General features: G+C 40.5%; 1 protein-coding gene across 1 annotated transcript in view; it reads right to left on the bottom strand.

The window, feature by feature from the left end:
• LOC128450082 (furin-like protease kpc-1) overlaps nt 1–24,714 on the bottom strand; it is a 161,698-nt gene that overhangs the window by 42,222 nt on the left and 94,762 nt on the right. The window contains exons 10-13 of the mRNA XM_053433529.1: nt 23,416–23,588; nt 21,688–21,903; nt 20,708–20,811; nt 9,596–9,709 (exon numbers count right to left, since the gene is read on the bottom strand). Of these exons, the coding sequence (XP_053289504.1) occupies nt 9,596–9,709; nt 20,708–20,811; nt 21,688–21,903; nt 23,416–23,588 (607 nt within the window). The remainder of the gene's footprint in view (nt 1–9,595; nt 9,710–20,707; nt 20,812–21,687; nt 21,904–23,415; nt 23,589–24,714) is intronic.

Genomic DNA, 24,714 nt, shown 5'->3' on the forward strand with positions numbered 1-24,714 from the left:
ATTGTGGAAAGTGTTGGATTTCTTTCAATAATATTTTTAATGAGATAAAGTATATTTTGATTTGTTGCAAGACAACATAATTGATTGATTAAGTTGTGTTAACTGATTAAAAACATTATATATTAAAACACATATAGAAATGAATAGCGTCAGTGTAAAGTCACTTATCATGAATACAACTCGTGTCTACTTCTGAAAAAATGTGTGCAGCCACGGGATCAGACTCACGTTATCTCTCTTTCATTCTACTTAAAATGTGCAGTGAATGTAAGCATAAGGATTTATCCTCCTAAAATAAAAATATATAATAAAGATACTTTACTCCACAAAAAAAGTGCTGAAGTGGAAATCCCTGTCTCAACCACGGCTCAACCCCTTCCAGTCCCCTCATCCAGCCCATCATCCATCCCTTCCTCTATCCATCTCAGTGTTTGTGTTTCTAGCGGGGGGAGCCGGCTGACCCCTGACCTCGGCCTAATGAGAGCGATAACGAGGATTAAAAGGGGATAACTGGAAGGTGTCTGAGAGTGGGGTTTAAACAATTACACTGCGCTGCCAACATGCCTTTCTTCATGACTCAGGAAATTACAGTCTTCCTCTTTCTCCCCCTCCACACTCTTTCAGTCAGCAGACAAAGGAAAGGGCTTATGGAAAATAATAAATTATCTCGGGGCCACGTTAACTTGGATGTAAATCGCCGGGCAATTATGTTTTAATAGCCCTTAAAGAGAATGAGTAATTGGGTTGACACTACTGGGGTTGATCAGGCTCACCCATCTCTCTCCCTTTGTGCCCACTGGAAGTGAGCTGTGCGTCAATGCGTTGGTCAGCCTGCAGCAGCACTGCATGGTGTTAGTTAGACTGTGAAACACTGTAACAGAGGTATCATGGATGATGGATCCTGAGGACCATGTCAACACATTAAATCTTCACTGTCACAAGTCAATCAATGTTGTCATGTTTTTTTTACGTTCCATTTTCTCTTTGATATATTTCTCACTGTAGTATTCTTTGTCTATTCAGATGTTGTTGGCCCCTTGTGCTTCTTGTTTAAGGATAATGTGCAAATGTGGGTGTGTAAATGCGACAATTTAATTTTGAGGGGCAAGAGAACCAGTCCACAAAATGTCAACTCAAAGTGTTTTTTTTCACTGATAAGAGGCTATTATCATTGTTATTTGCCAATAACAGAAAAGAAAGCTGGTGAAAAAATCTGAAGACTTCCATGTATTTAATTTGAAAATATTCCTAAACAACTTCTGCAAAACATCAGAAAACGTCATTTAGAATATACTTTGCCTAAATTCGAAATATTGGATATCTGTCAGACGACTGTAGAAGAAAGCTTCTCCACAGTTGCAGACCTCCTATGCTATATGTTGTATTATGTATCAGTCAGGTGAAAAAACAAACTGAATGCTAGTGCAAAAGAAAAAGTGTAGATTTGTAATGTTTTACAAAATAGATTTTTATGCAGTAATTTCCTTATGTTTGATGGTGTAGTTGTGTTGGTATCTGTAGACGTCTGATGAACTTTCCCCTTTATATGTGCCTATACCAACACTTGAACAAATGTACGCATGCACACAAAGAGGTACAAAGCACCATGGCCAGCTCCCTTTGACCCCTGACCTCTGGCCCCTAGTGCCACCTGTGGATGATCTTCGGGTCTCTGGATATGGCCACGAGTGGGGGAGGAGGGGGCCAGAGCATGTGCAGAGGAAAGAGATCACAACAGGCCAAACCTGGTGAGCCGAGAACCAACAGATGAGACTGGAACAACACAAACAGCAGGGGAAGAACGAGAAAGAGAGAGAGAGAGAGAGAGAGAGAGAGAGAGAGAGAGAGAGAGAGAGAGAGAGAAAAGGAGTCACAGAAAAAGAAATTAAAAGAAAAAACTGTGATAGAGATCTGAGGCTAGAAGAAGGAAATAATCAAAATCCTCGGCAGGATGTCAGACCTAACTGCATGAACAAGCAAATGGTGGGATAAACCTATATTTATCTCCTCTTACTTTCATCTCGGGAGGAAGACAAACAGGGTAAGAAATTGATCAGATGAGCATCTGTTAGACTTGGCAACAGTCACAAGTCTACAGAGACAGTTTTTAAAGCCCATTTTTCAATCTTATCTCCATTACTGTCAACACAGAAGAGGCACTGTCAATAAGGACTGTTCCACAGTAAAAGAAGAAAAAGGAGTGCTGTATATGCAAATGCAGGCAACTGGACCTTATTTATTTACCCCCTTCTTCCTTTCAGATAGATGTTCTCTCATTTCTGCCGCCACAGGATGTGCTTGATGTGGCGTAAAGGAGTACAAAGTAGATGAAATTAAAGGGCTGTCAGTAGCATATAGCTGCACAATCCTTACGTTACTACATACCCTTGCAGGAACATAATAGAAGTCACCAACTAGGGGTTCTTCATGTGCTGATACTAGAGCGGCATGTTAGTGCTGCTTCCAGTTTCACTGTTAGTTAGTTGCCTTGTTAGAGGTCAGGTTAGGTCAGTAAGACTCTGCACAGCCTGCAGAGACCGCTAGCATGCTCTTATACTCTGTACGTGAGTTCAGACTGAATTAGGGCTGCAACTTTTAAAAGTTAGATTAGTTTTTTCATCAGCGTATTTTCACTCTCGCTTGTGGTTTTGCTAGTGTCCTCAGCCACTCACTTTTTTAATGGAGGATCAAAACAGGGAATTCAGTTTAAAATAAAACACAAAACCCAAGGTGGTATGCTGTTGTGGTGCTAGTGCTGCATGTTGCAGGGAAAAGCTGAAATATGATCAGAGAAATTTGTCCTGAACACTACATCCATTACAATTAAAGCTTATTACACACCAACACAGTGGCTAGCACAAGACAAATCTTAAACTGTGAAACATTATTTTGACATACAGCCATTTATCATCAGCTCACACATTCATAAAATATACTACTTGAATTATAGTTTATGTTATAGAGTTATGTACAAGGCATGCGCACCAGTGCAAGAGAACCCTGCGTCTTTTTAACTGAATTCTGCAGAGAACTCATTGAAACATTGAAAATGAGGGGCAGAGATATTTTAAGGAATCTACATAAAATACAATATCATTTCTGTGTTAAATTTTTAACACTTACTTGCTTGGCAAGTAACCAGTGCAGACCTCCAAACCTGGCTTTCTACTGTGGACAATTCAGGGCTCCCCGGCAAACTCAAGGCCTGGATTTACCAACACAGATTCCTACCTTGACTGCTCTGGCCACTGCTAATCTTTCATGGTCAGGACACCAAGCTTCAGCTTCTATTCAGCAGTGTGGTGAAGGAGTTCAAGGTCACCTGCGCCAGAGAAGTCCCGCTCTACCAGACTCTGTGTATCACAGAGCCATAACTCATTTTTGTATTTTCTTGTATCCAAGTAATTTTCTCCTTCACATACAAATGTGTGCAGCCTCTGGAAAAGTATTTAGCAGACCATGTGCTATGTACAGTGCGTTTTTATACTGCACTATACTGTACTGCACTGTGTTGTACTGGTATTGTAGCTGGTTTTTGGTGAATGGATTAGTGCAAAGCACAGAGTACTTGAAACCTGGGGTCACAGGGCTTTAGTTGCTATGAGGCTAGAAAAAAGTTAATGAAATATGCTGTCAGTTAGAATGTTTGTTTGTTTGGCATCAGAATGTTGCGTGTCGGTAATTAAGAAAATTAACTCATTACACTGATTAAAAAAATGCAATCTGGAACACATTACATTGCATACGAAATATTTAGCTTATTGGTGGTTTACAAATGTAATTTCTAAGAGACAAGGTTCACATTTTGGATGTTTGACATTAAAACTGTTGCATCTATCTACTCATTGGCAGTCAATGACAAATCAGTGGATGAATTGAGAACATGCATAAGAAGACGATTTGCCACTTCAACAAATATTGTGTTATTTATATTGAGACAAAATAAGATCTTGTCACGGAAGGTATTTTTGTTAGTGGGTGATGTGTCTGTACTCAGAAAGGAACATCCATCATATCAGAAGTGTTTCATAGTGACAGGACCCTCCTGATAAGAGACACACACCCACTTACACACACATACACACTTAAACACACTCACACACACACACTCTCCTATGTTGTGCTGTGGAGCACCTGATGATGTGGCTCGTGTTAGTATGGCGCTCGGTATCCTCTCTATCTGCACCTCCTATCCCCTCTGTGTTCCTCACCGTGGCTCTTTTTATTCCCTCCTGAGTCACCCATGTCGCTCGGGGACAAGGAGAACGTGGCGGTTTCCCTGGATCAAAAATTTACGAGCAATTAAAAGTCGGCCGACGCCCGGCATTCATCAGCCCTGCGTGCTGCTGCCAGGCTGGGTGAGGGGGACTTGCAGTAAACCACAGGCTATATACTTTTATATCTGTTTTCCCTCCAAAGAGGGAAGGTTATGACAAAATTATGTTTTACTGTCCCCGGTTTCTAGAGCAATGTAGACATTTTTCATGGAAGTGGCTTGATGGAGGTCAGAGCCTCTGGAAGAGGCACAGATAGAGAAGTGTGTAGGAGTGCGTGTTGTGTATACGCTGGATGTTTTTTTTAAACCCAGACAGAAGCCTTTAACACAATAGGAATAACATAGTATCTGCTCCTCTGGTCGATCAGTTACTGAGAGAAAATGACCTAATTACTCTTCTGTTTATTACTGCAGAGCTCTGATTTATTTCCCTGCGCTGATGTTATTTCAACACAGCAACACTGATTCTTTCTCCTCAACAACAGCACCATTTTTGCTGTATTCAAACACACATACACACTAATGCATAATGATCCATTGCTACACACCTACTACACAAAAAAATACACAAACACTCATACATCAACAAAGTCACTCTTTCACTTTTCCTGGCTCCTCGCGACAGGCCCAGGCTCATTTGCATCCTTAATTGTGTTGTAATGTACTTTTAATTTGAAAACGGAGGCAATTAATTATTTTGATATGGAGCAAAATGCAGCAAATGTAAACATTCTAATAGTTCTCTGTGAACGCAGGATCATTTTTCAAAAGAGGGATTGAATCTTATCTAATTTTTCAATGCCAAACCAGTTTTTTTGAAGATACCATTTCACCACTCATGCATTCTCCTTGATATTCACTTTGTCTTTGCAGCGAGGGCAGTGTTTCTTTGATCTATTCCAACGCTGTTATTTTCTATCTAAATCTCCCACAGGATAATTACTGTAGTTTCACCTATGCTATCAGAGGAGATTAAATGAAATTAAGCCTGTTTGGACGTTCTGCTTCTTCTCCGTACGTCATCCCTCTGGTGCAAAGCCACTAACATCAGACTCTCCACTTTCTATTTCTGGGTTAGAGAGGCTTCAAGTGGAGATGTGAATCGCAGATAATTTTTTTCTTTTTCCCCCCCCTCTGTCGACCATGTGATCAATAGGTGTCAGTGTTCAAAGGGTGCAGAGCAATGCTGCAGGAGAGGAGAGGAGAGGAGAGGAGAGGAGAGGAGAGGAAGAGATGCATTTGTACAGGCCCTGGAAAAAACTGACACTTTCACTCCCTCAACCTGATAAACTTACCACAGAGAGGAACAGGATGGATGCGTGTTATTCCCCCCCCCCCCCCCCCCTTTCCCTCACGTCTCCAATACCTTTTCTCCCTCACTCCCTTCCTCTCTCTCACACACACACATTTTCTGTCCTCATATCTTTATCCCCCACTCAACCACCACTCCTCACCCCTATTGATTCCGCTCTCTCCCCCTTTTGATTCTCCTGAGGGTGCTGGGAGCTCGCTGACATCACAGCCGGCGTTGGCAACAACCTATAAATTATGACTGACAAGGCTTTGCGCCAATAAAAGCACCACCATATTTCATGCACAGTAAATCTGATTGCAGATTGCTCTGGCGTGTGGTGGCTGACATGTTTATTGTCGTCACAGTGGTGGGAGCAGAGGATGGAGGGGTATAGCGGGTGAGGTCGCACCACAACATCAGAGTTTTCTAAAGCTCAAGACTATATGGAGAGGTCAAACAGATGGGAACTCTGGGATGCGGGCGACCCCTTCCACCCACCCAACAACCTCTTAAATCCCAGGACACACACACCCACATTCACATATATGCACGCACACGTCAATACATACATGCACACTCACGTAAACAACTCACTCCCAAGATCTATAAGGCAACAATTTTTTCCTGCAGCTTTTACAAAGCCATGCAGTTGCTGCTCTCTCCGCAACCACCTGTCCTCAATCCACACCTCCCCAGTGAAGCGTTTTTCAAAAGTTATAATCAACATCTCCATTGAGTTTTTACTTTTAAACAGAGACCATGTAACTTTTAAAGACTAATTACTTTGTCAGGCATTTAGTGTCAATCCCACACACAATTAATAACCTTGCTGGAGACTGTATGTTAATCCTCAGCTGGAAATAGTCCCCCACCTATTAACCCTGTTTGAGTTATTTTTTCTTTTTCTGCCAGACTGTGTAGTGTAATAATAGTTGGTTTAATAAGTCTATACAAAATCTGGATTGCTTTGTTTTCAGCATTGTATATGTAATGTCTGTATACTCTAGATAGAATAATGCTACCTGCTGATAGTAAAGGAACACTACATTTCCTTATGTACTGAACAAGATACTTTTGCTTCATTATTTAATTTTTCTGCTACTTTCGCACCTACTTCCAATTTTCAGATCAAGAATTATGTATAATTAGAAAATATAACACACTGTTATTAAACTAATCCAGGGTAACAAGAACAAGTCCTGTTGAGCATAATGAAAAACACTTTTACTTATATAACTTAATTTCAATTCTATTGTGAAAACATCTGTTCTGTTACTAACTCAAGATTTTAAGTGTTCACTTTATTTTTGCCTCCATTTGTGATAATTTAATTCAAATAATCACTTAATTTATTAAATGTAATAATTAATCAACACGATAATGTGTTTTTCACTCTGATAAAGTGTAACTTGTTAGAGTCTCTTTTGACTGTCACTGATCAGGTTAAGTTTTCAATATTTTCAAACAAGCTGCCAGAAACTTACATTTATTACTAAGGGAACCGCTCCTTTTAAGAAATATACCCACACAAAACAAGACCTTTAACACACTATTGTGTTTACTGGCAAGAGGGTGTAGAAAAACGTCCACTTTCCAGGAAATATTTACTATCATCTTATAAAACAAGCCACAAACAAAGTAGTCTATGTTTTACACCAGTATTCTTGTATCTGTCTTTATTGAGGTGCCCTTTTGTTCTCTTCTTCAGTAACCCCAACCTAAGCATTCAGTGTTATCTTCAATTTCCTTAAACAAGGATCCTCTTATTACAGATATCATATCTAATCTTTAACGTATTGTAACAACCTCATTGATGGTAAGTGACCCTGTGCTCATTGCACTGTCTAGTCCATCCGTCCTCGCACATGCAATATACCATTCTTCATAATTAGCGTGGCCGGCGCAGTATGATCAGGGCATTACAAGTCCTCTGCCACAGCCCCTAAATGGACAGATTTCAACAGACGCCCGCTGGTGTGATCGGCATCATTATATTTTAATTAATCCATTCTTCTCACAGCAACACAGTAATTACAATCTATTTTATGACACGGCATGCTGCGAAAGAGGGGATGGAGGAGAGAAATGGGAAGGCAGCGAGAGGGAATAATACAGAGGAAAAACAAGGGGAGAGGAAGGACGAGGGAGAAGAAAGTACAAACAGAAGTGAGGACAGAGAGTCAGAGCCAGGATGAAGGAAGGAAATGTTAAGGTGAGTGAGACAGAGAGCAGAGGTAAAACATCACAAACGCCATGACTGATTACCAATATGTCATCGCCTGGCTGACATTGTAAACGCATTGTAAAAGCGTTTATACGATGTCTGGAGGAGCACAGGACTCTCTCTCTCTCTCTCTCTCTCTCTCTCTCTCTCTCTCTCTCTCTCTCTCTCTCTGAATCATGCTTCATACAGTGGGAGCGAGAGAAGCTCCATTTCCTCCAGCCTCAGTCTGTATAAATCAGAGCAGGTACAGACCCTCAGACATGCTGTGGGTGTGATAATAACATTAGAGGATTACAATGACACTCCTCCCTGGACAAGATCACCTGTCTCAACTGTCATAAAACAGACTGCTGCTTTTTGTGGTTGAAGCGCTTTATATTAGGCGAGAGTGTGTAGGTTTGTGCACCTTTAAGTGTTGTGTGCCTGTGTGTGTGTGTGTGCACCCAAATAAATCACAGTAGTGAGGTGGACGATGCCTGATCGTCACAGATCGTTTTACTTGAGTGAACTCATGGGTAGTGCTTTATTCCTTCAGCTTTATGCATACATCCATTACTCTAAAGTAATTTGAGCTCATTTTATTGTAAAAATATTAATTGAACAAAGTAATTTAACTATTTTAACTAAAAATTATGTGGGGGAGCTTGAGGTGGTTCAAATAGGCTATTTAATGTGGTTGAAATTATCCCAGCTAGAGATGATATAGGGATAATTACAGTAATCATACATTTTACAACCACATCTACTGCATCGCCATACACTGTAGAAATGTAAACTATTCAATCATTAATATCCTCCTATGGATAAAATCTATACGGACAGATAATGAAGCTATTAAGAAACATGTTCTAAATGTACACCTTTATTTTGTTCCATTCAAGCTGCCAAGAACTTACAGTATATTTATTGCTTAGGGAACTTCTCCTTTTAGGAAATGGTCCCACACTAAACAAAACCTTTAATAAACCAATTGGTCCACTGGCAGTAATGGTAAATGGCTTTGTATTTATATAGCGCTTTTCTAGTCTTGATGACCACTCAAAGCACTTTACAGTACAGTTCTACATTCACCCATTCACACACACATTCATACAGTGCATCTATTCGCAGCACTTTGTTATTCTATGGGGGGCCATTCAGGGTTCAGCATCTTGCCCAAGGCATGCAGATGGGTCAGACTTGGGATCGAACTGCTGACCTTCAGGTTGGAGGACGACCACTCTAACCCTCAGCCACATAGGCTATTTATTGGAGCTGAAATTATCCAAGGTAGATTTCACATAGGGATAATTACTGTAATCTTACATTTCACATTTGGATCAACAACTAGAATAATTTTGAAAAGCATAGTGAGAGAGTTATATGATATAGAAAAACATTCTCATATCATGTACTCACCGGCTTGTTAGCTCACCTAAGCACAAATAATGATAACATGGGAAACAGCTAGCAGGTTTAGTTATGGTTATACAGGGGTTATGTAGCTGCCAATTTCTCAGATGGGTTCAGTAAATCCCTGAAAGCTTTGCTGGTAGCCCAAACCTCACAGTAACAAAGTATTATATTTACCAGACGTGAGTGACTCTGAGTATTATTGCTCCAAAGAGACCAAAGTAAACTTGACAGGCACATGCTGCTGAGAAGGCCATAGCAACAGGTCAATAAGGTTTTTCAGCCACACATAGTGGCTTAAAGGAACAAGACTACTCATGTTAAGGTTTGATTTATGAATACACCAATCTGTTTTCATGTGAGCCTCATTTAAATAGTGGGCAGAAAGGGCACAGATGTGTCACAGTACCTATGGTGAACATGGTATCCTGCTGCGTTGATGTTCCAGCCGGGCTCTTCGGGGTCGGGGATCTTTGCTGTCCTGGCGATCAGATGCTGAACATCCCTCCACGTCAGCTCAGGACTGGGGCAAGGGACATAAAACAGAATATCATCAAACGCATCCTTCCTTCTGCCCCTGCTCTACACCAACTGAAACCAGAGGAAACACTTCAACTCTGTGTGATACTCTGAGAAGAGACCTGCCGAGAGCTCAACACAAGCTCCCGTTTTGTGCAGAAAGTGGCTGGAAGACTGTTTTATGGGGCTTACATTCTCTCAGCCCTGCATGTAAAGCTTATACTGTATTAATGCTAAGGTTTATTGATACATAAACTGCTGAGCTGAGACACGGCCATACCTTTTACAGCAGGTCCTCTAGACATAAAAGCACCTGTTTAAGTCAAGCTTAAGGTTTTAATAATGGTGTCACTGAAAAATTGTGAATCCAACAAAGAATATTTGAGACTTCAACAAAAGGGCCTAGAGAGTGGGATGTAGAAAAAGTCTTCTTTTTAATCCCAGGCAGGGGAATTCTAATAGAGCGGACTCAAGTGTCATGTCAAGCAATATACTAATGGAATCCAATTAAGACCTTTAAACTGCGCCGAGAGCTGGAGGATATTAGCTCAGTTTTCTGTAACAAAAGACCAAAGGGTCGTCAACGAGGGCTTTTACTGGATATAAAAAGCATAAAGGAAATTGGGTTTTTCTGCTTTATCCACTCATTATTGTTCCCTAAGAAAATGACTTGAATGGAGTCTAAGAAAACCGCGTGGCCACCCATTCTGAACAGCTTTTTTCTACTTCTGTGAAAAAATGCCTACACTGTCTGCCTCTGTGCCATCTGTACTCACATAGTCTCCTCTCCACTACAGGAGCAAAACAAAAGGTGATTAAAGGTGTACCACACAGTTAAAGCTAATTTCCCCTATCACTAATGACATGACTGCAATTCATTCCGCATTTCTCTTCAGTCACGCTGAGCTATATCTTCCTTCTGTATGGCAAACATTAGCATAAAGATGTAAAGAAAAAAAATCACAAGTGGCCTTTTCATTACGGTGCTTTTGGGTGTTAGACATCTCAGGAAATATGAGGCAAAGATATAAACAGATTTATTCCATCCACGTATTGGAAAAAACGAAGCAGAACAAAAAGTGAGGAGAGAAGCTTTCATTAGCAGCATAAAACAAAACCCCGGCAAGCAGCGAGAGCAGGCAGCTAAAACAACATGATAGGAATAATACCAGTAACACTAATAATAGACAGATAGAATGAAGCAAAACACAACACACAAACAATTATTTTAAGCTTTGATTTCAAAGGGATCGGAGTGTGTGTAGGGAGGGGATAGGCTTTGTACTTTTGAACTGTTGCTGCTCACTGTGTGTGTCTGTGTGTACGAGTGTGCGTTCTGTATTATACATTAGCGGCAGCAGCGTGATTCTGTTGTGTGCACTCCCCCACCTCCATCATCATCATCAGCAGCAGCAGCAGCAGCACCACCACCACCATCACCCCTCTGGTGGAATCAGAGAAAGCCCCGCGGCCCCGGCTGGTTTGCATAAAGCAAACAAAATTAAATTTGCTTTGCTAAATCAAAGCATGTATGGTATTCCAAGCCGCTCTCTCTGGGACAAATTACTTCAAACGGCCTCCTTTGTATCATAACAGAATAAAAAAAAATCAGCCCAATCAGCGGCTCTCCAAAACCCTCGACTCGGGAATTAATTATTGAACCGAGGGCTTTTCTCTCTCCTAGCAGTCCGCGACACAGATCTACAGTATATATTTTGGAAAAGTCATTTTGCTCTTTAAAACACACTTGGCCGAGAACTCAGTTAACTGCCGTCCCTCTCTCTGCTTCAGGGTTTTCACTTCACTTTGCCACACAGCCCCTGAAATGATGTGAACAGGTTTTAAGCCACAAAATGGATCCGAAAAACTCCCGACCAGCGTCTACCAGAGTGCTGCAAATTCAGACGTATTGGACTTAAGATGAACTGAGCTGTTAATGTGTGGGGGATCGTTCACTTATAGGTAACACAATATTTTTCTTTGCACTTTATCAATGCTTGAACATTTGTTTCTCTTCTTGGTGGTTTTGATGCAATAAAAGCTCAAAGCCATTATTTATGAAATAACATTAGACATAACATAAGACACTTTCTTGTCATTTACTGTCTGCAGTATTGAATTAATATTCCCCTAAATATTCTAGACACATCACATATGATTAATATAAGCTTGTTCTCAGTATTCAAATTCTATGGTTTCCAGCATTGCTTGATATTCTCTTTTTCGTGTTTTGTTTGCTAATACAAATAAATACAATATAACCGACCTGGTAATGTTAACTGTTACACATACTTTTAAATAATAAAATTACACACAGTTTATATTGTCAACATCTGCAGCAAGATGTGCCATGTACATGGTTTCACTGTATACTTCAATATAAAGTGCTCCAATAATATGACAGTGAGACAATTATTCGTAGCCTCTCGCTCCGCTCTCTCATCCTCTCCCAACCCTCTCTCTTTTTTCTCTCCTCTCGTCCACAGTTTTTCTGCTCACCCCAACCGGTCGAGGCAGATGGCCGCTCACGTTGGTTCTGGCAGTGGTTTTCTCAAGTTAATGAGGGACTTATTTCACTTCACGTGCGCCAAAGTGCTGCTCATTGTGGGATCGACCTTAATAAGTCAAGTACCTTGAGATAACGTAATTTATGATTCGTCGCAACACAAATAAAATTGAAATGAATAATAATGTAAAGCATGAATCTAAAGAAAGTATAACAATTTCAGGTTCAGCCTCTGGTCGTACAACAAAGTTGCACAGCTGCATTCCTTCACATGCATAATGGGTGAGGAGGACATTTTGTGACATAAGGTTGCCTTCAAAGGCAGATTGTGTCAGAGCGGCACAGCTGGACTCCTTCAAAAGTGGCTGACAAATGCGTACTTTCATCCCTGAGAAACGAAAAGATAGGGCGGATCCTTCCAAGCCCAGCCTATCCCAGGATTGCGCTTCAGTGGCAAACCATTTTTCAAAGAGGTAATGGCGCCGGTAAGCGACAGCACTGCCGATGCTTGAGTATCTTCAACTCAACTGAGCAGGCAATGGTGCACATATTGAAAAACAAGGGGATTAAAACTTTCTCAGGGTGTTAAACTGCAGAGTTGTTTATAAAAAATATATAGATTATTTCCTGTGGTCGTTAATAACAGATAATAAGAATAAACTATGAATGAATAACATGAAAACTAAACAATTTAACAAAGCCTAATGAATCATATTGTCAAAGACTGCGTCCCTCTGTCAGGGTTTTCCTCTGAAGGATAAACGGCAACACAAGGAACTGCAGAGGGAGCTAACACCAGTGTTAAAACGACAAAATAAAAGCATGTTGTCAAGCACACGCACAAATAACACATCTGAGCTGCAGGGGCAGAGTGGAACAATATATGAGCCTCCTCCAGAGCCTCACAGCCTTCATCCCCTCGCCAAGGCTCACAAAGCAGCACAGCAGCCGTCACAGTGAGCACACAACTGTTTACAAATCCCCAGTTAATAGGATCAGGCCTCATTGACTGGGCTGCTCCGATGTGTCTGATGTAATCTATTAGCTGTATGATAGTCAGTGTCTCAGTCCAATCGATAACCCTGGGCCTCCATATTGCTCCACTGTGGACTGTTACTCCTCTTTAGTGCTGCTTAGAATGCAGGCTTAGTGACTATAAAGTGTGTGTGTGTGTGTGTGTGTGTGTGTGTGTGTGTGTGTGAGAGAGAGAGTATGTGTGTTCAGTTGGATCTTTGTGACTGTGCTTAAGGAACATGTGTGCATAATACTGTGTTATATACTGCAGTTTGAATGTGTGCAATGTTAATTCATAAAACATACATAAGCTAATACTGGGCAGATGTGAATTCGGTATCACTTTAATGAATATGTGAGTGTTGTGTAATTATGTGGGCATTTGTAATATTCATGCACGTATGCATGTATGGATCGCATGTCTGGAGGTGCACATGTGTGTGTGTTTGTGTGTTTGTGTGTATAGGCACTGCGTGTTTGTGTGTGTGGGAGTATGTCTGTAGCTTGTGTAACTGGGTTTCCAATTAAGTTGAACCACAGGCCGGATCAATGCTAGTCCTCTGTGTGCAGGAATGAGCAGCCCTGGGCCCTCAGAGCATGGCCCACGAATAATTTATCACTCACACTGGGCCCAGGCAGAGAGGAGGAGGAGGACGAGGAGGACGAGGAGGAGGATGAGGAGGAGGAGTCAGAAAGCGCAAGGACAAAGTGTCCAGCCCAGGGGAGAGAGCATGAGAGACGGGCAATTGAGGGGACAGAAAGATGGAAGGGAGACGAAAGAAAGAGCGAGATCAGGTCCTAAAGGAAAACCCTGTCAGCTCACAGCCATTTAGGAATATCACACTGAACACTCTTTTTTTTTCTGTCAACAACAATCAAAAATGAAACTCTGTAAGGAACATATACTGTATATATATATATATATATAATTATTTCTTACCACAATATACCTTATATTTGCTCATGCTGAGAGTAGGAGGCAGGACAAAATATTTTTATTGTGTGATTCATCTAAAATATTACAAGAGCTTTTTAATTGTGACATATATAATGAATTCAACAACTGTTTTATCATGATATATTAATGCATAACGTCCTGCAAGTGAATTTGACACTGATGCAATTGTCCCCCTGTCCACATTTTCCCATTCAGCAGCCGTGTTGTTTTAGAAGCAAATACACTTGCGTCCCTTTGAGCTCCCAGGGGTGTCCTGATCTTAGAATGATGTTTGGTCTGGCACATTGTTAGCACAAACGTCAGTAGCCTAGCAATTTTATTTTGAAGGGTGCATTATCTAAATAGAAATATTTGAGCCCACATAGCACAATGTGCTTGTTACTCACTAGGGGACGCACAGCAGTGCTCCCTATTTATTCGACAAATATTCTAATTGATACAAAAGGTGTTCAAACAGACCCTTTTGAGGGGTTCTCTCTTACTACCTGGCAAGTCCAAACAATACTGGCAATCTAACAATGTGCAAATGCACCTGGCCTCTGAAGAGAATGGGACACGGCACCCTGATTGGTTTAAACACCCACAATTAATCAAGATACCCACAACAACTCTTTTGAGCAATGTGAATGATACTGCAACTATTTGCAATGGATTTCGAAAAGTCTTTCAGCTAAATGAAAATATCAGCATGCAAAAATGCACAAAATAGCATTACAATTTGTTTTTTATGTTGATATGTTTATGATCATGTTCACATTTTTGATAAATGTCTTAGCATTATAATTTGCCAAATAAGTCCAGAACACAGAATATAGTTAAGGCTTATGGGATTGTCCAGTGTTGCAGATATTCCATCATGAGGCAACATTTTGTGAAAAATCAAATTTTGACCGGATGATTTCACTGGAAGTCAAGAAATTACCAGGTATTACAGTTAATGTGTGGTTACCAAATTCAATGGCATTCCATCCATCAGTCAATATAATTGAATATATATATAATTAAATGAATAATATAAAACTTTAAACCTCAAATGTCAACATCAAGGTGGCACTGGTTGTTTATCACCAAAACCAACAGCATTCATCCACACGAATGATTGAAAAATCGACAAAATATTGTTGTGATTTTTCAGTTTGAAAATGTTCACAGTTCTACAAATCAGAAAGCTCATGGGTGAATGACGACTGAAGGTCTTGACAGACTGATAGAGAGTCATTACTATCTTTACATGTGTGTACATTGCCGGCAAATAAACGTATAAAACAAAATTAAAAGAAATATTAAATACTTGCAGTTTATTGGCCTGAAAAGGTCCAATTTAACACATGAGCAGCCAAGAAATGAACTATCATCAGTTTCATTAACAAAAAATGTCTTATATGCGTCATACTTTCATTCAGTTTTTTTACTGATGCTCAGCTTGTTCAATTTTCCTCTTCTTTTCTTTTTGTTAACAGAAACTAAAGGAGATATCAATAACAGTGGAGCTAATTAGTCAGTGGGGTATAATGTGTTGGTACAAGAACAGCAGCACTTTAAACCTCACTGTCTCATCCTAGCGTATCTTCTGCTTGGACACTTCCCATTAAGATCTTCTGCCAAGCCACATCGCAGCATTGTTTGAAGGGCAGAGACATACGCAAATTACATACACATGAGAAGGCCAATCACCCACTGCCTTATGTCCAATAACATGTGTCGATGAGCACACACAGGAAAGCATGGACACACTCATAGACACATAGACAACACCTACTGTGGTACAACTACACACATAGAGAGCTTCCCCACCCTCCCTGTGCAGCTTTAGAGTCCAAATGTTCCCGTCATCTCTGTCCTTAGTTTGTCTCTATTAATCTCACAGTAGCGAGGCTTGGACTGGTTAGACGCCGCACATCGCTCTGTAATCTTCTCTTAATGTGCTGCACTCTAAGCCTAAGTGAACCCATTTGGAGCGACTGTGAGCAGACTGTGATTCCTTCCATGTTATCTGAACAAGTGTAACTAATGGGTTTATCAATTAGGCCAAGTCCAATAACTGCATGCCTGCAATCGCCTTTAAATACACTCCACCAGCATAGCCCTGATTTCTGCACCTAATGAGTGCACACATGCGCTCACACACGCACGCACACACACTCACACATGCATGCGCTCACACAAGCATGCACATGCATGCACACACACACACACGGTCACACAGACTAGTGTGTGTTTGCATGACGGTGAGGCCGTGGACAGTTTGCATCTTGTGTCTCTGTTTGATTGTTAATATGTCTGTGTGTGCCAGCGGGAGCATGTTTGTCTCTGACTTTATGGTTTAGCTTTGAGAGCTAAATCTATTTATATATATGTAGATATGGATATGTATATGTTGAATGTGCATATGTGTGAACTTCGACCATTTGTGTGTTTGAGTGTAAATCCTCACACACCTACAAAATGCAATAGTTGGTATGCTGAAATACTATATTAAGTTAAGGTGAGTTTGTACACTGCCTTAATGCATTGCACTTGTGTGACTAGTTTGTATGCAGTTTTTCAGTATTGAAAAGCGTAGATGGTGTTGATGTGTAATATTAACATTGTCCCAAATATCTTATGACATTTAGAAATGCTACACAGTAACCAAATTGTAAGTTCTTCTGTCAGATAATTAATTGGAAAAACTATAAAAATGTGCAACACTGTATGACAGTGAGCATTAAAGTATTTAGACAGAGAAAGCTCTGAGTGACTGTGGCTGCAGGTTGGAAGCAGCCACATTATTTTGATACACAGTGGCCTTAGTCTTTAGTTCCAATGTAAACTGGATTGACACACACAGCAGAGTGCAGAAATGGAAGTGGTGTTAATCTCAGAATTACTTCCTAGCTGCAGTTAGCATTGTAACATAATAACCTTAATCAACTTGATGGCCCAACAACTCACACCTGGGAACAGCCCCCCCCCCCCCCCCCCGGTGCTCTGGCTGAGGGGCGAGTGGGTGTGTCGATGAAGTTTCTGACACCTGACAAGCGCAAAGTATAATAGAATTAAGAACAAATATATCTCAGGATGACAAAGAGGAGCCATGCGTAGAAGACACTCCTCATTGTGACTGGCTGGCTGTGCAGATGTAAGAAAAAAGCTTTGGACAAAAATCCTAAACAAGCATCATCAGGGATGACATATCCACTGAATGAGAACTTAAACAACAAATGATAACTTCATCAACTCGAAAGGTTGCTTGTAAATTAAATTGGAACTCAGTCGAGCGCATACCTCAGTCCTCTAAATATTACGATTTTTTCTCTCAGCGTTGTTTCTTCAGAAATTCATGAAAATGTAAGAAATGTATCGTATCTCTCAACGTTAAAGAAAATGAAAAGCCTCCCTTATCACACTCCAAATGTTAATGTGTTCTTCTTTGACCCATACTCCCCCCTTCCAACAATTTTCGATTCAGGTTTTGCATAATTCTGCAGACAGACAAACCAGCAGCAATGAAAACGTAGCCTTCTTGGCAGAGGTAACCACTGTTAAGTGCATTATCTTCTGTATAGTTTAAGAACAAAGGGCCATACAGTAAAGTCCATTAACAACCTGTATTTACAAAGATGAGTTGTTGAATAATGTAAGTGTCCCATTTTTATTCACAGTTAGCATTGAGCACTTGAGGTGAATACATTTTATGTCTCACTAAATCATTAAATGTCTCAACTGACCAACAGGTTAAAAGAGTGTCTGGGGTGATGGAGGAGACAATCCATCTTCGCGGATAGACCAAACAGACTTAGAATTAACAGAAAGGTACAAATCAGAGAGAATACTGCAGAATAAAATCAAATGTTCAGCTCCTTTCTAGATAATAGACAGACATGCTGGGGGATGAGAGAAACAGAGATAAAGTGACAGAGGGGTTGACATTGTGATCAAGTGAACAAACATTCTGAGATAGAAAGACTGTCAAACTGAATGAGTGAGGAATTGATTTGCCCTGATGGTTTGTTGGACAGCCGTCACGGCGGATGGAAGAAGTCAGATGGAAACACAGGGAGACAGACAGGCCAAGATTGTCAGAGACAGACAGACAGTGACACCCTGACACTGTTAGGGCAGTAACACACTGGAGGCCATTCTGATAATCTGGACATGCACCTGCTGTGCACCCATTTAGGCCCTCTGCTATTTTTGATCAACATTGTATGTTGTAATTTACCCCGCTGCCAGCAGAAAACCTTTCATTACACTGGAGATGAAAAAGGGAAGCCTGGTAGCCTAGTGGGTAAGACACATACCATTTTATCCCTGATTCAATTCCAGCCACAGACCTTTGTTGCATGTTCTCAACTCACTTTCCCCATGATCCCTATATTAAGGCTGTTCTTCATCATATCACTAAATCCTGCTGAGATTCTCATTGTAAAGACAGAGTCTCAAGTCTAAAAGGCTTTGAGCTAATCTCAGAATGCTAATAGTGGGCATGTTGTCATGTGATTAGCGGTGCAATGTTCACAGCATTCATCATCATTGTCATCATACTAAAATTCTAAACACATTTTTAGTTGTTGAATTATATTTTTCAAAATTTGACGATTCCTCAACTTATTCCTGGACCACTCTGGGATGTCACATACCCCAGGTTGAAAACCATTGGTTAAATTTGATTTTATTGTATACCAGTTTAAATGTTGTTTTAGAATTACTGATTAAAGTGTAATTCTAAGAGACGTGCTTGGCATGTAATTATTACAATAAGAATCAAACGTATCTTCATGTCTGTATAAACAAATGCTTTAGTGCTGGTGAATGCTCTGGATGAGGCAGATTGTTTCTGATGAATGGGGATCAGAGCGAAAACACCTCTAGGTTTGCTCTGTGGTAAAATATATGAGTGTTCGTGTTTGTGTGAAATGTGGGGAAAAAGAGTCAGACACAGAATGAACAAGTGTGTGAAACAGACAAAGAGAGAGAGAGAGACCGAGAAAGATATACAGACAGAGAGACGTGACCAGAATGCTGCCGATCTGAGCGAGAGAGGTGATATATAGTTAAGTCAGTAGCAGCGGGTCACGACAAAGCCTTTAACAGTAATGTCCTGGGAGTCGCCTTGCCCAGGGGACCCGCGCTCCATTTTACAGCCGAGCAACTGAGACTGAGACGCCGTGGCACGACAGCTGGAGCAGTAAAGCCAGCCTCTAGTACCATCCATAACATGAAGGAGGCGTAGACGTCGCTGATACCACCACAAAACACCAGGCCTGAGGCCACACCGACAGCTGGCGAGTTAAGAGGGCTGGAGAAAAAAGGGGGCTTGGGAAATGGTAGGAAGTGGCAAGCGAGACAAAGGAGGGAGAGGAAGGAAAAAAAGAGTAAATGTGATATATCTGCAGATTTAGACAGACACAGAGGGAAAGAAGGGGTAGGGAAAATGATTTACATTGAAGGAAGAGTTAAAAACAGAGAAGGGAAAATGGGGAGGAGACACAAGGTAAGAAAATGCTCATAGATACAGGGAGTCAACTCCTTCCGTAACTTATTTGACGATTTGGAGAGAATGTCATTCTATTCATTCTATAACTGTGTAATTTTTTACATAAAACAATTTTACATTGATCCAAGTGCTAAATAAAAAATCAACTGGACTTGGTTGAGTTTTTTGAAGATGGTTTACCTCTCATCCAAGAGGCTTCTTCAGTTCAAACTGACTGGGGGTCCCAGGTATTGTTCAGTATGAGATGACTGAGAATCTCCACAGACTTACAACGTTGACTTTTGGGCTGTTAGCTGTTTGAAGACCCCGCCTTGCGTTCAGGTATTTTTTTTCATATTGACATTTTTAGTATGCATACTATTGTAGACTGTTAGCTGTAACCTTATGAAATGTAGATTGCATCACTATTTGTCCCCACTATCCAGAATTTAAGCTAAAATGGACAAATTAGCACTCTAAAAAACTACGTAAAATGACAGAAACCATCTTTGAGAAAAACAAATACATTTATTTATTTACTTTGACTTTTTAGTTTGGTCTATGTCCCATCTGCTAACATGGATGAGGCAGGATTTATCGCCTATACTGCAACCTGCTATCACATGGCAATACAAAATGATTTGACTTCACATTTGGGGAGCAGGTTTGAAATCCATCCATATATACAGTTAATGATATTCAGAATCATAATTTAATGTTAGGATGGCAACATTTGCTTTTTTGGCCTTAAAACAAAGTATACAGAGTATTTTGTACATCAGTAATCTTTTCTGGTATTTGGTTATAAACCAGAGTGTTCGGGAAAAAAAAGGAAAATTCAAAGAAGCATTATGTTATTAGGACTAAGAAATTGACTGTTCACCTTGAATGAGAATATCTGTAGCCATTCATCCAGTGCAGTTTGAGTTCCAGCTATTGGCACAATCATCACCACAAGGCTAAGTGCCCTTGAGCAACATTTTAAGCCCCAACAGCAATCAACAATGAATCACATTTATTGCTATCCTGTAGTATCTGTGGTGCGGCTGGTCACGTGGACACTCACTTTACTTCTAAGACAAGGGCCAGAATTCCTGCAGCCATCGGAGCAGCACTGGATGTTCCGACAAAGTGTGTGACGCAGCCATCACCAACGGTGGTCACAGTGATCTGGGGAAACCACCAACAAAATATGTTACAAGTAGAAGTATCAGTATACAGAGTAAAAAAGCAGTTCTACGCTATGGTTTCTTAAAACGGTTTCCTCTGAGGGGTTAATCCAGTCAGAGGCTTCTGACACTGTAGGAGCTACTGTGTTAGCACCAGTGTTTGGGATAATTAAAAGTAAATAACTTGTGTCTAGTTTGACCACCTGCTGATGTTAGGTGGAAGAGACAGTACAGCAAAGAAAAGTAATATCACACTGATAAGATTGGACTTTCTCCAGCCCCAGAGCTGCCACTACATTTGCTTCTTCTGGCTTTTCACTGTTACTTCCGCCATCAACACCTCAGCTTCTTCCTCCAACTATCGCCGCCACTACAGCCATGCTTTACCTCCAATTAACACTCATTTGCTTCTGCAAGAGTGTGTGAGTGTGTGTGTGTGTGTGTGTGTGTGTGTGTGTGTGTGTGTGTGTGTGTGTGTGTGTGAGAGAGAGAGTATGTGTGTTCAGTTGGAGCTTTGTGACTGTGCTTAAGGAACATGTGTGCATAATACTGTGTTATATACTGCAGTTTGAATGTGTGCAATGTTAATTCATAAAACATACATAAGCTAATACTGGGCAGATGTGAATTCGGTATCACTTTAATGAATATGTGAGTGTTGTGTAATTATGTGGGCATTTGTAATATTCATGCACGTATGCACGTATGTGTGTGTGTGTGTGTGTGTGAGCTAGGTCATTTGGCAGCCCTATATAAATATCACACAGGTCGCTGCTCTTTAACAGGCTCTAACAGGACTCACACACTCAAATATATATATGCACTCATAAAGATAAACCTTGTTATTAGATGTGTTCTCAGATCTACACAAACTAACCAGAGTTAGTGGTCCTCCCACGCCGGCCCCTGTCAGAGTGACAGCCATCACCCCGGGGCAGGGCTCACCGAAGTAGGCGGGCTTCCCTGCTTGAGTGACAGCGCCGATGGCAATGTTGTAGATGGAGTTAACATAACCGTCTGCGCCGCAGTGGTCATGATGCTTACCACCATTACCTGCCGCCCACACAAAGATGCTGCCCTTCCCACCTCGGCCCTGAAAACACAAAGAGAGGGACGTCAAAGGGAAAGAACAAGTGGATTTCATCAAGACTTTTTCCATCTAGTAAGCAGAGCATGTCATATATTATCATAATATCCAACAAAATGCATTCACATGCATTTTGCATGTGAATGCATGTGAGAAGGGGAAGACAAACCTTTGTTTGATGTTCAAAATGATTAAGACATTAACCAGCATTTGAAGAAGGAATTACTGGGCAAGCGACCAAAACAAACTTTGTGGTTTGAGGATACAAAAAAACATTTCAGCAATTTAACGAAATCTGCAATTTCTCACAGCATACGGCTGCAACACAGTTTAAATGCCATAAAGCATCTTCTCAATTCACAAGCTCACAAGCATCAAGCGAAACAAACAAATCCAAAACTAAGTAAAAACTTAAGCGACAGCTCAATATTCACATCGGTTTTAAGAAGCAAGAAATTTGAAATTCAAAACACCCAAAGGAGCTTCATTCAATTTCAAAAGTGTTGCAAAGTAGAACTAACTAAAGTTTAGACACAGACAGGACTTTTTGGATGAATACATCCTCTTTTCCTGAGCCCAGCAAATATTTCAAAGGAACTCAGAAACCACAGTAGCCAGGCTCAATGCTTACAGCTAATGAAATATTGTAAAATCCATATTCACTTACAAGCATTTTTAATATGAATATAGCCAGGGTAAGTTTGAAAGCTTTTAAGTGAACAAGTATTAAGAAACCTTTTATAAGGACTCAGTTACCCACAATCCTCCGGTGGATATGTGCCCAATGCTCATCTTCCGACATTGTCAAAGTTGTTGTCGCTATAATATTGTCTGAAGTCATTTTCTGCGAACAAAGTACTAATCAGTCACGGATGATGTACAAGTCATGCGGCTGCTACAACTTGTGCACTGTATTCATTTACAAAGAAAGTAAGCAATGTGCCACCAGACTAAAAATGTCCAAGGGAGGGGCGTTTCTTGTTAATTGATTCAAGAAACAAAGTGTGTGTACGTTGTAGTTCAACTTCCCAACTACTTGGAAAAGAGTAATAAATAAAGGGAGAACAAAAAAAAGATCCCAGAAGTCTTTGGTCTGTTTGTCTGCCTTCATGCTCAGAGAATAAATTTATAATATTTCACCTAAAGAAAGAGTGTCTTAACTTTTTTTTCTCATGATTGTCTGCATCATTAAGACTTCTGGGATCTTATGTTTTGTAAACAAAGAGAAAAAAGCTGCTATCGAGAGAAATAATCATCTTTGTTCCTGTTCATTGGAAACTGAAAACATTAAAAAAAAAAAAGACTCAGTCCCAGGGCACAGTTCCTGATTTATGTCTAACATAATAACAGGCCACTTTGCTTAGACATTTGTTTATAAGGTTTAAAGAAAAGTGAAGAATTTGCATCTAAATTTGGCTTCATAATTCAATGTTTGTCCAGTCTCAGCTCTGCAGACAGCGTGAGTATCTGCTTTGCGTCAGACAGACACCAGTGTGAACTTAGAGATGAAAGCTGTGCCTTGTGAGTTCCTAGCTGGAGGGCTTTCGCTGTCAGTCTGTGCGGCCCGTCCAGCGTGGCCCCGTCGTCCCGCGGGCCCCAACTGCAGACGTAGATGTCGATGAATTGGATGTTGAAGGTCAGAGCTGTGGCCTCCATGGCATCAGTGACAGAGCAGTCCAAAATGCGGATACCTGGACGTACCGGGAAAAAAAGGTCACATAGAGGAAAGAAGCTACACTCCACATAACAATTCTGAAGAAGTGTGTTGTGCTGCACAGGACACAGACATGAAGACGTTGTTATTTAATTTGTCATAGCAGCGTTTGCTCAATTGATGTTGTGAACATTTAAATGTTCAAATTAATCTCAGCAGTTTTTTTGTAAGCAGAGCTGGCCCTAAACTTTAGAGGCCCTATTCAAAATTTGATTGGGGGCCCCTCTACCAAACATTATTTTTCTCCCTCTCACTCTTTATAATTTTAAACAGTAGAACATGATACAAGACATACACACTATATGTATAGGCTTAAAGCAAACTTATCAATCACATGGCATTATTTTCATGTAGACATACTGTATAGGCCTACATAGGATGCAATGTTGAATGTTGACATCAGCAGATGAAAGAGTAACTACAGGGAGAGCGGGCTGAGGCAAGTGTTTTCTTTATTCACCTCTGGCACCTTAGAGGGCATCATTCTGGTTTATTCTATCAAAGTTATGAATGGCAGCCAACATAACATCTCACTATGCAGAATGCAAAAAAAAACGTTGGTGGAAGAATGGTTTACTTCACAATGTATAGTCTACAACTTGTGTAGATTAAAATGATGGCCTAGAGAGGGGCAGCACTTCAGTGATGTTACACCTTAAAATTTGACAAGTTAATCCACCTTAAAATAATTAAAGAATAGTCCTAAATTATTATTATCATTATTATTATTCGTATCTATGTATTCCAACTTGAAATGTGAGATTAACAAATCAGTCAGAGTTAACAGGATAGTTGTGATTACTCAGTCCCAAAAAATCTGGACATATTCAGACTAGAATTTCACAAAGGCAAAACTCAAGTAAAGGGATTGGTTTTGCGAGAGTTGCCCGATTATATTGGTAGAAACCATGTTGGATTTTCCATAAAGCTAATCTGTTGTTCACGGGTCCAGGAGTTGGTGCCCTTACCCGAAAACCTGAACCCCTGTACCTCACATATAATCTATCCTCCAAGAAAGTTTGTACAATAGCTCCAGGTTTTGTTATTCTTTCTCAATGAAATAGCTGCATGGTTAACTTAATCCACTTGTGATTTTGGATTAA

This window comes from Pleuronectes platessa, chromosome 10 (assembly GCF_947347685.1).
Source record: "Pleuronectes platessa chromosome 10, fPlePla1.1, whole genome shotgun sequence".
NCBI lineage: Eukaryota > Metazoa > Chordata > Actinopteri > Pleuronectiformes > Pleuronectidae > Pleuronectes > Pleuronectes platessa.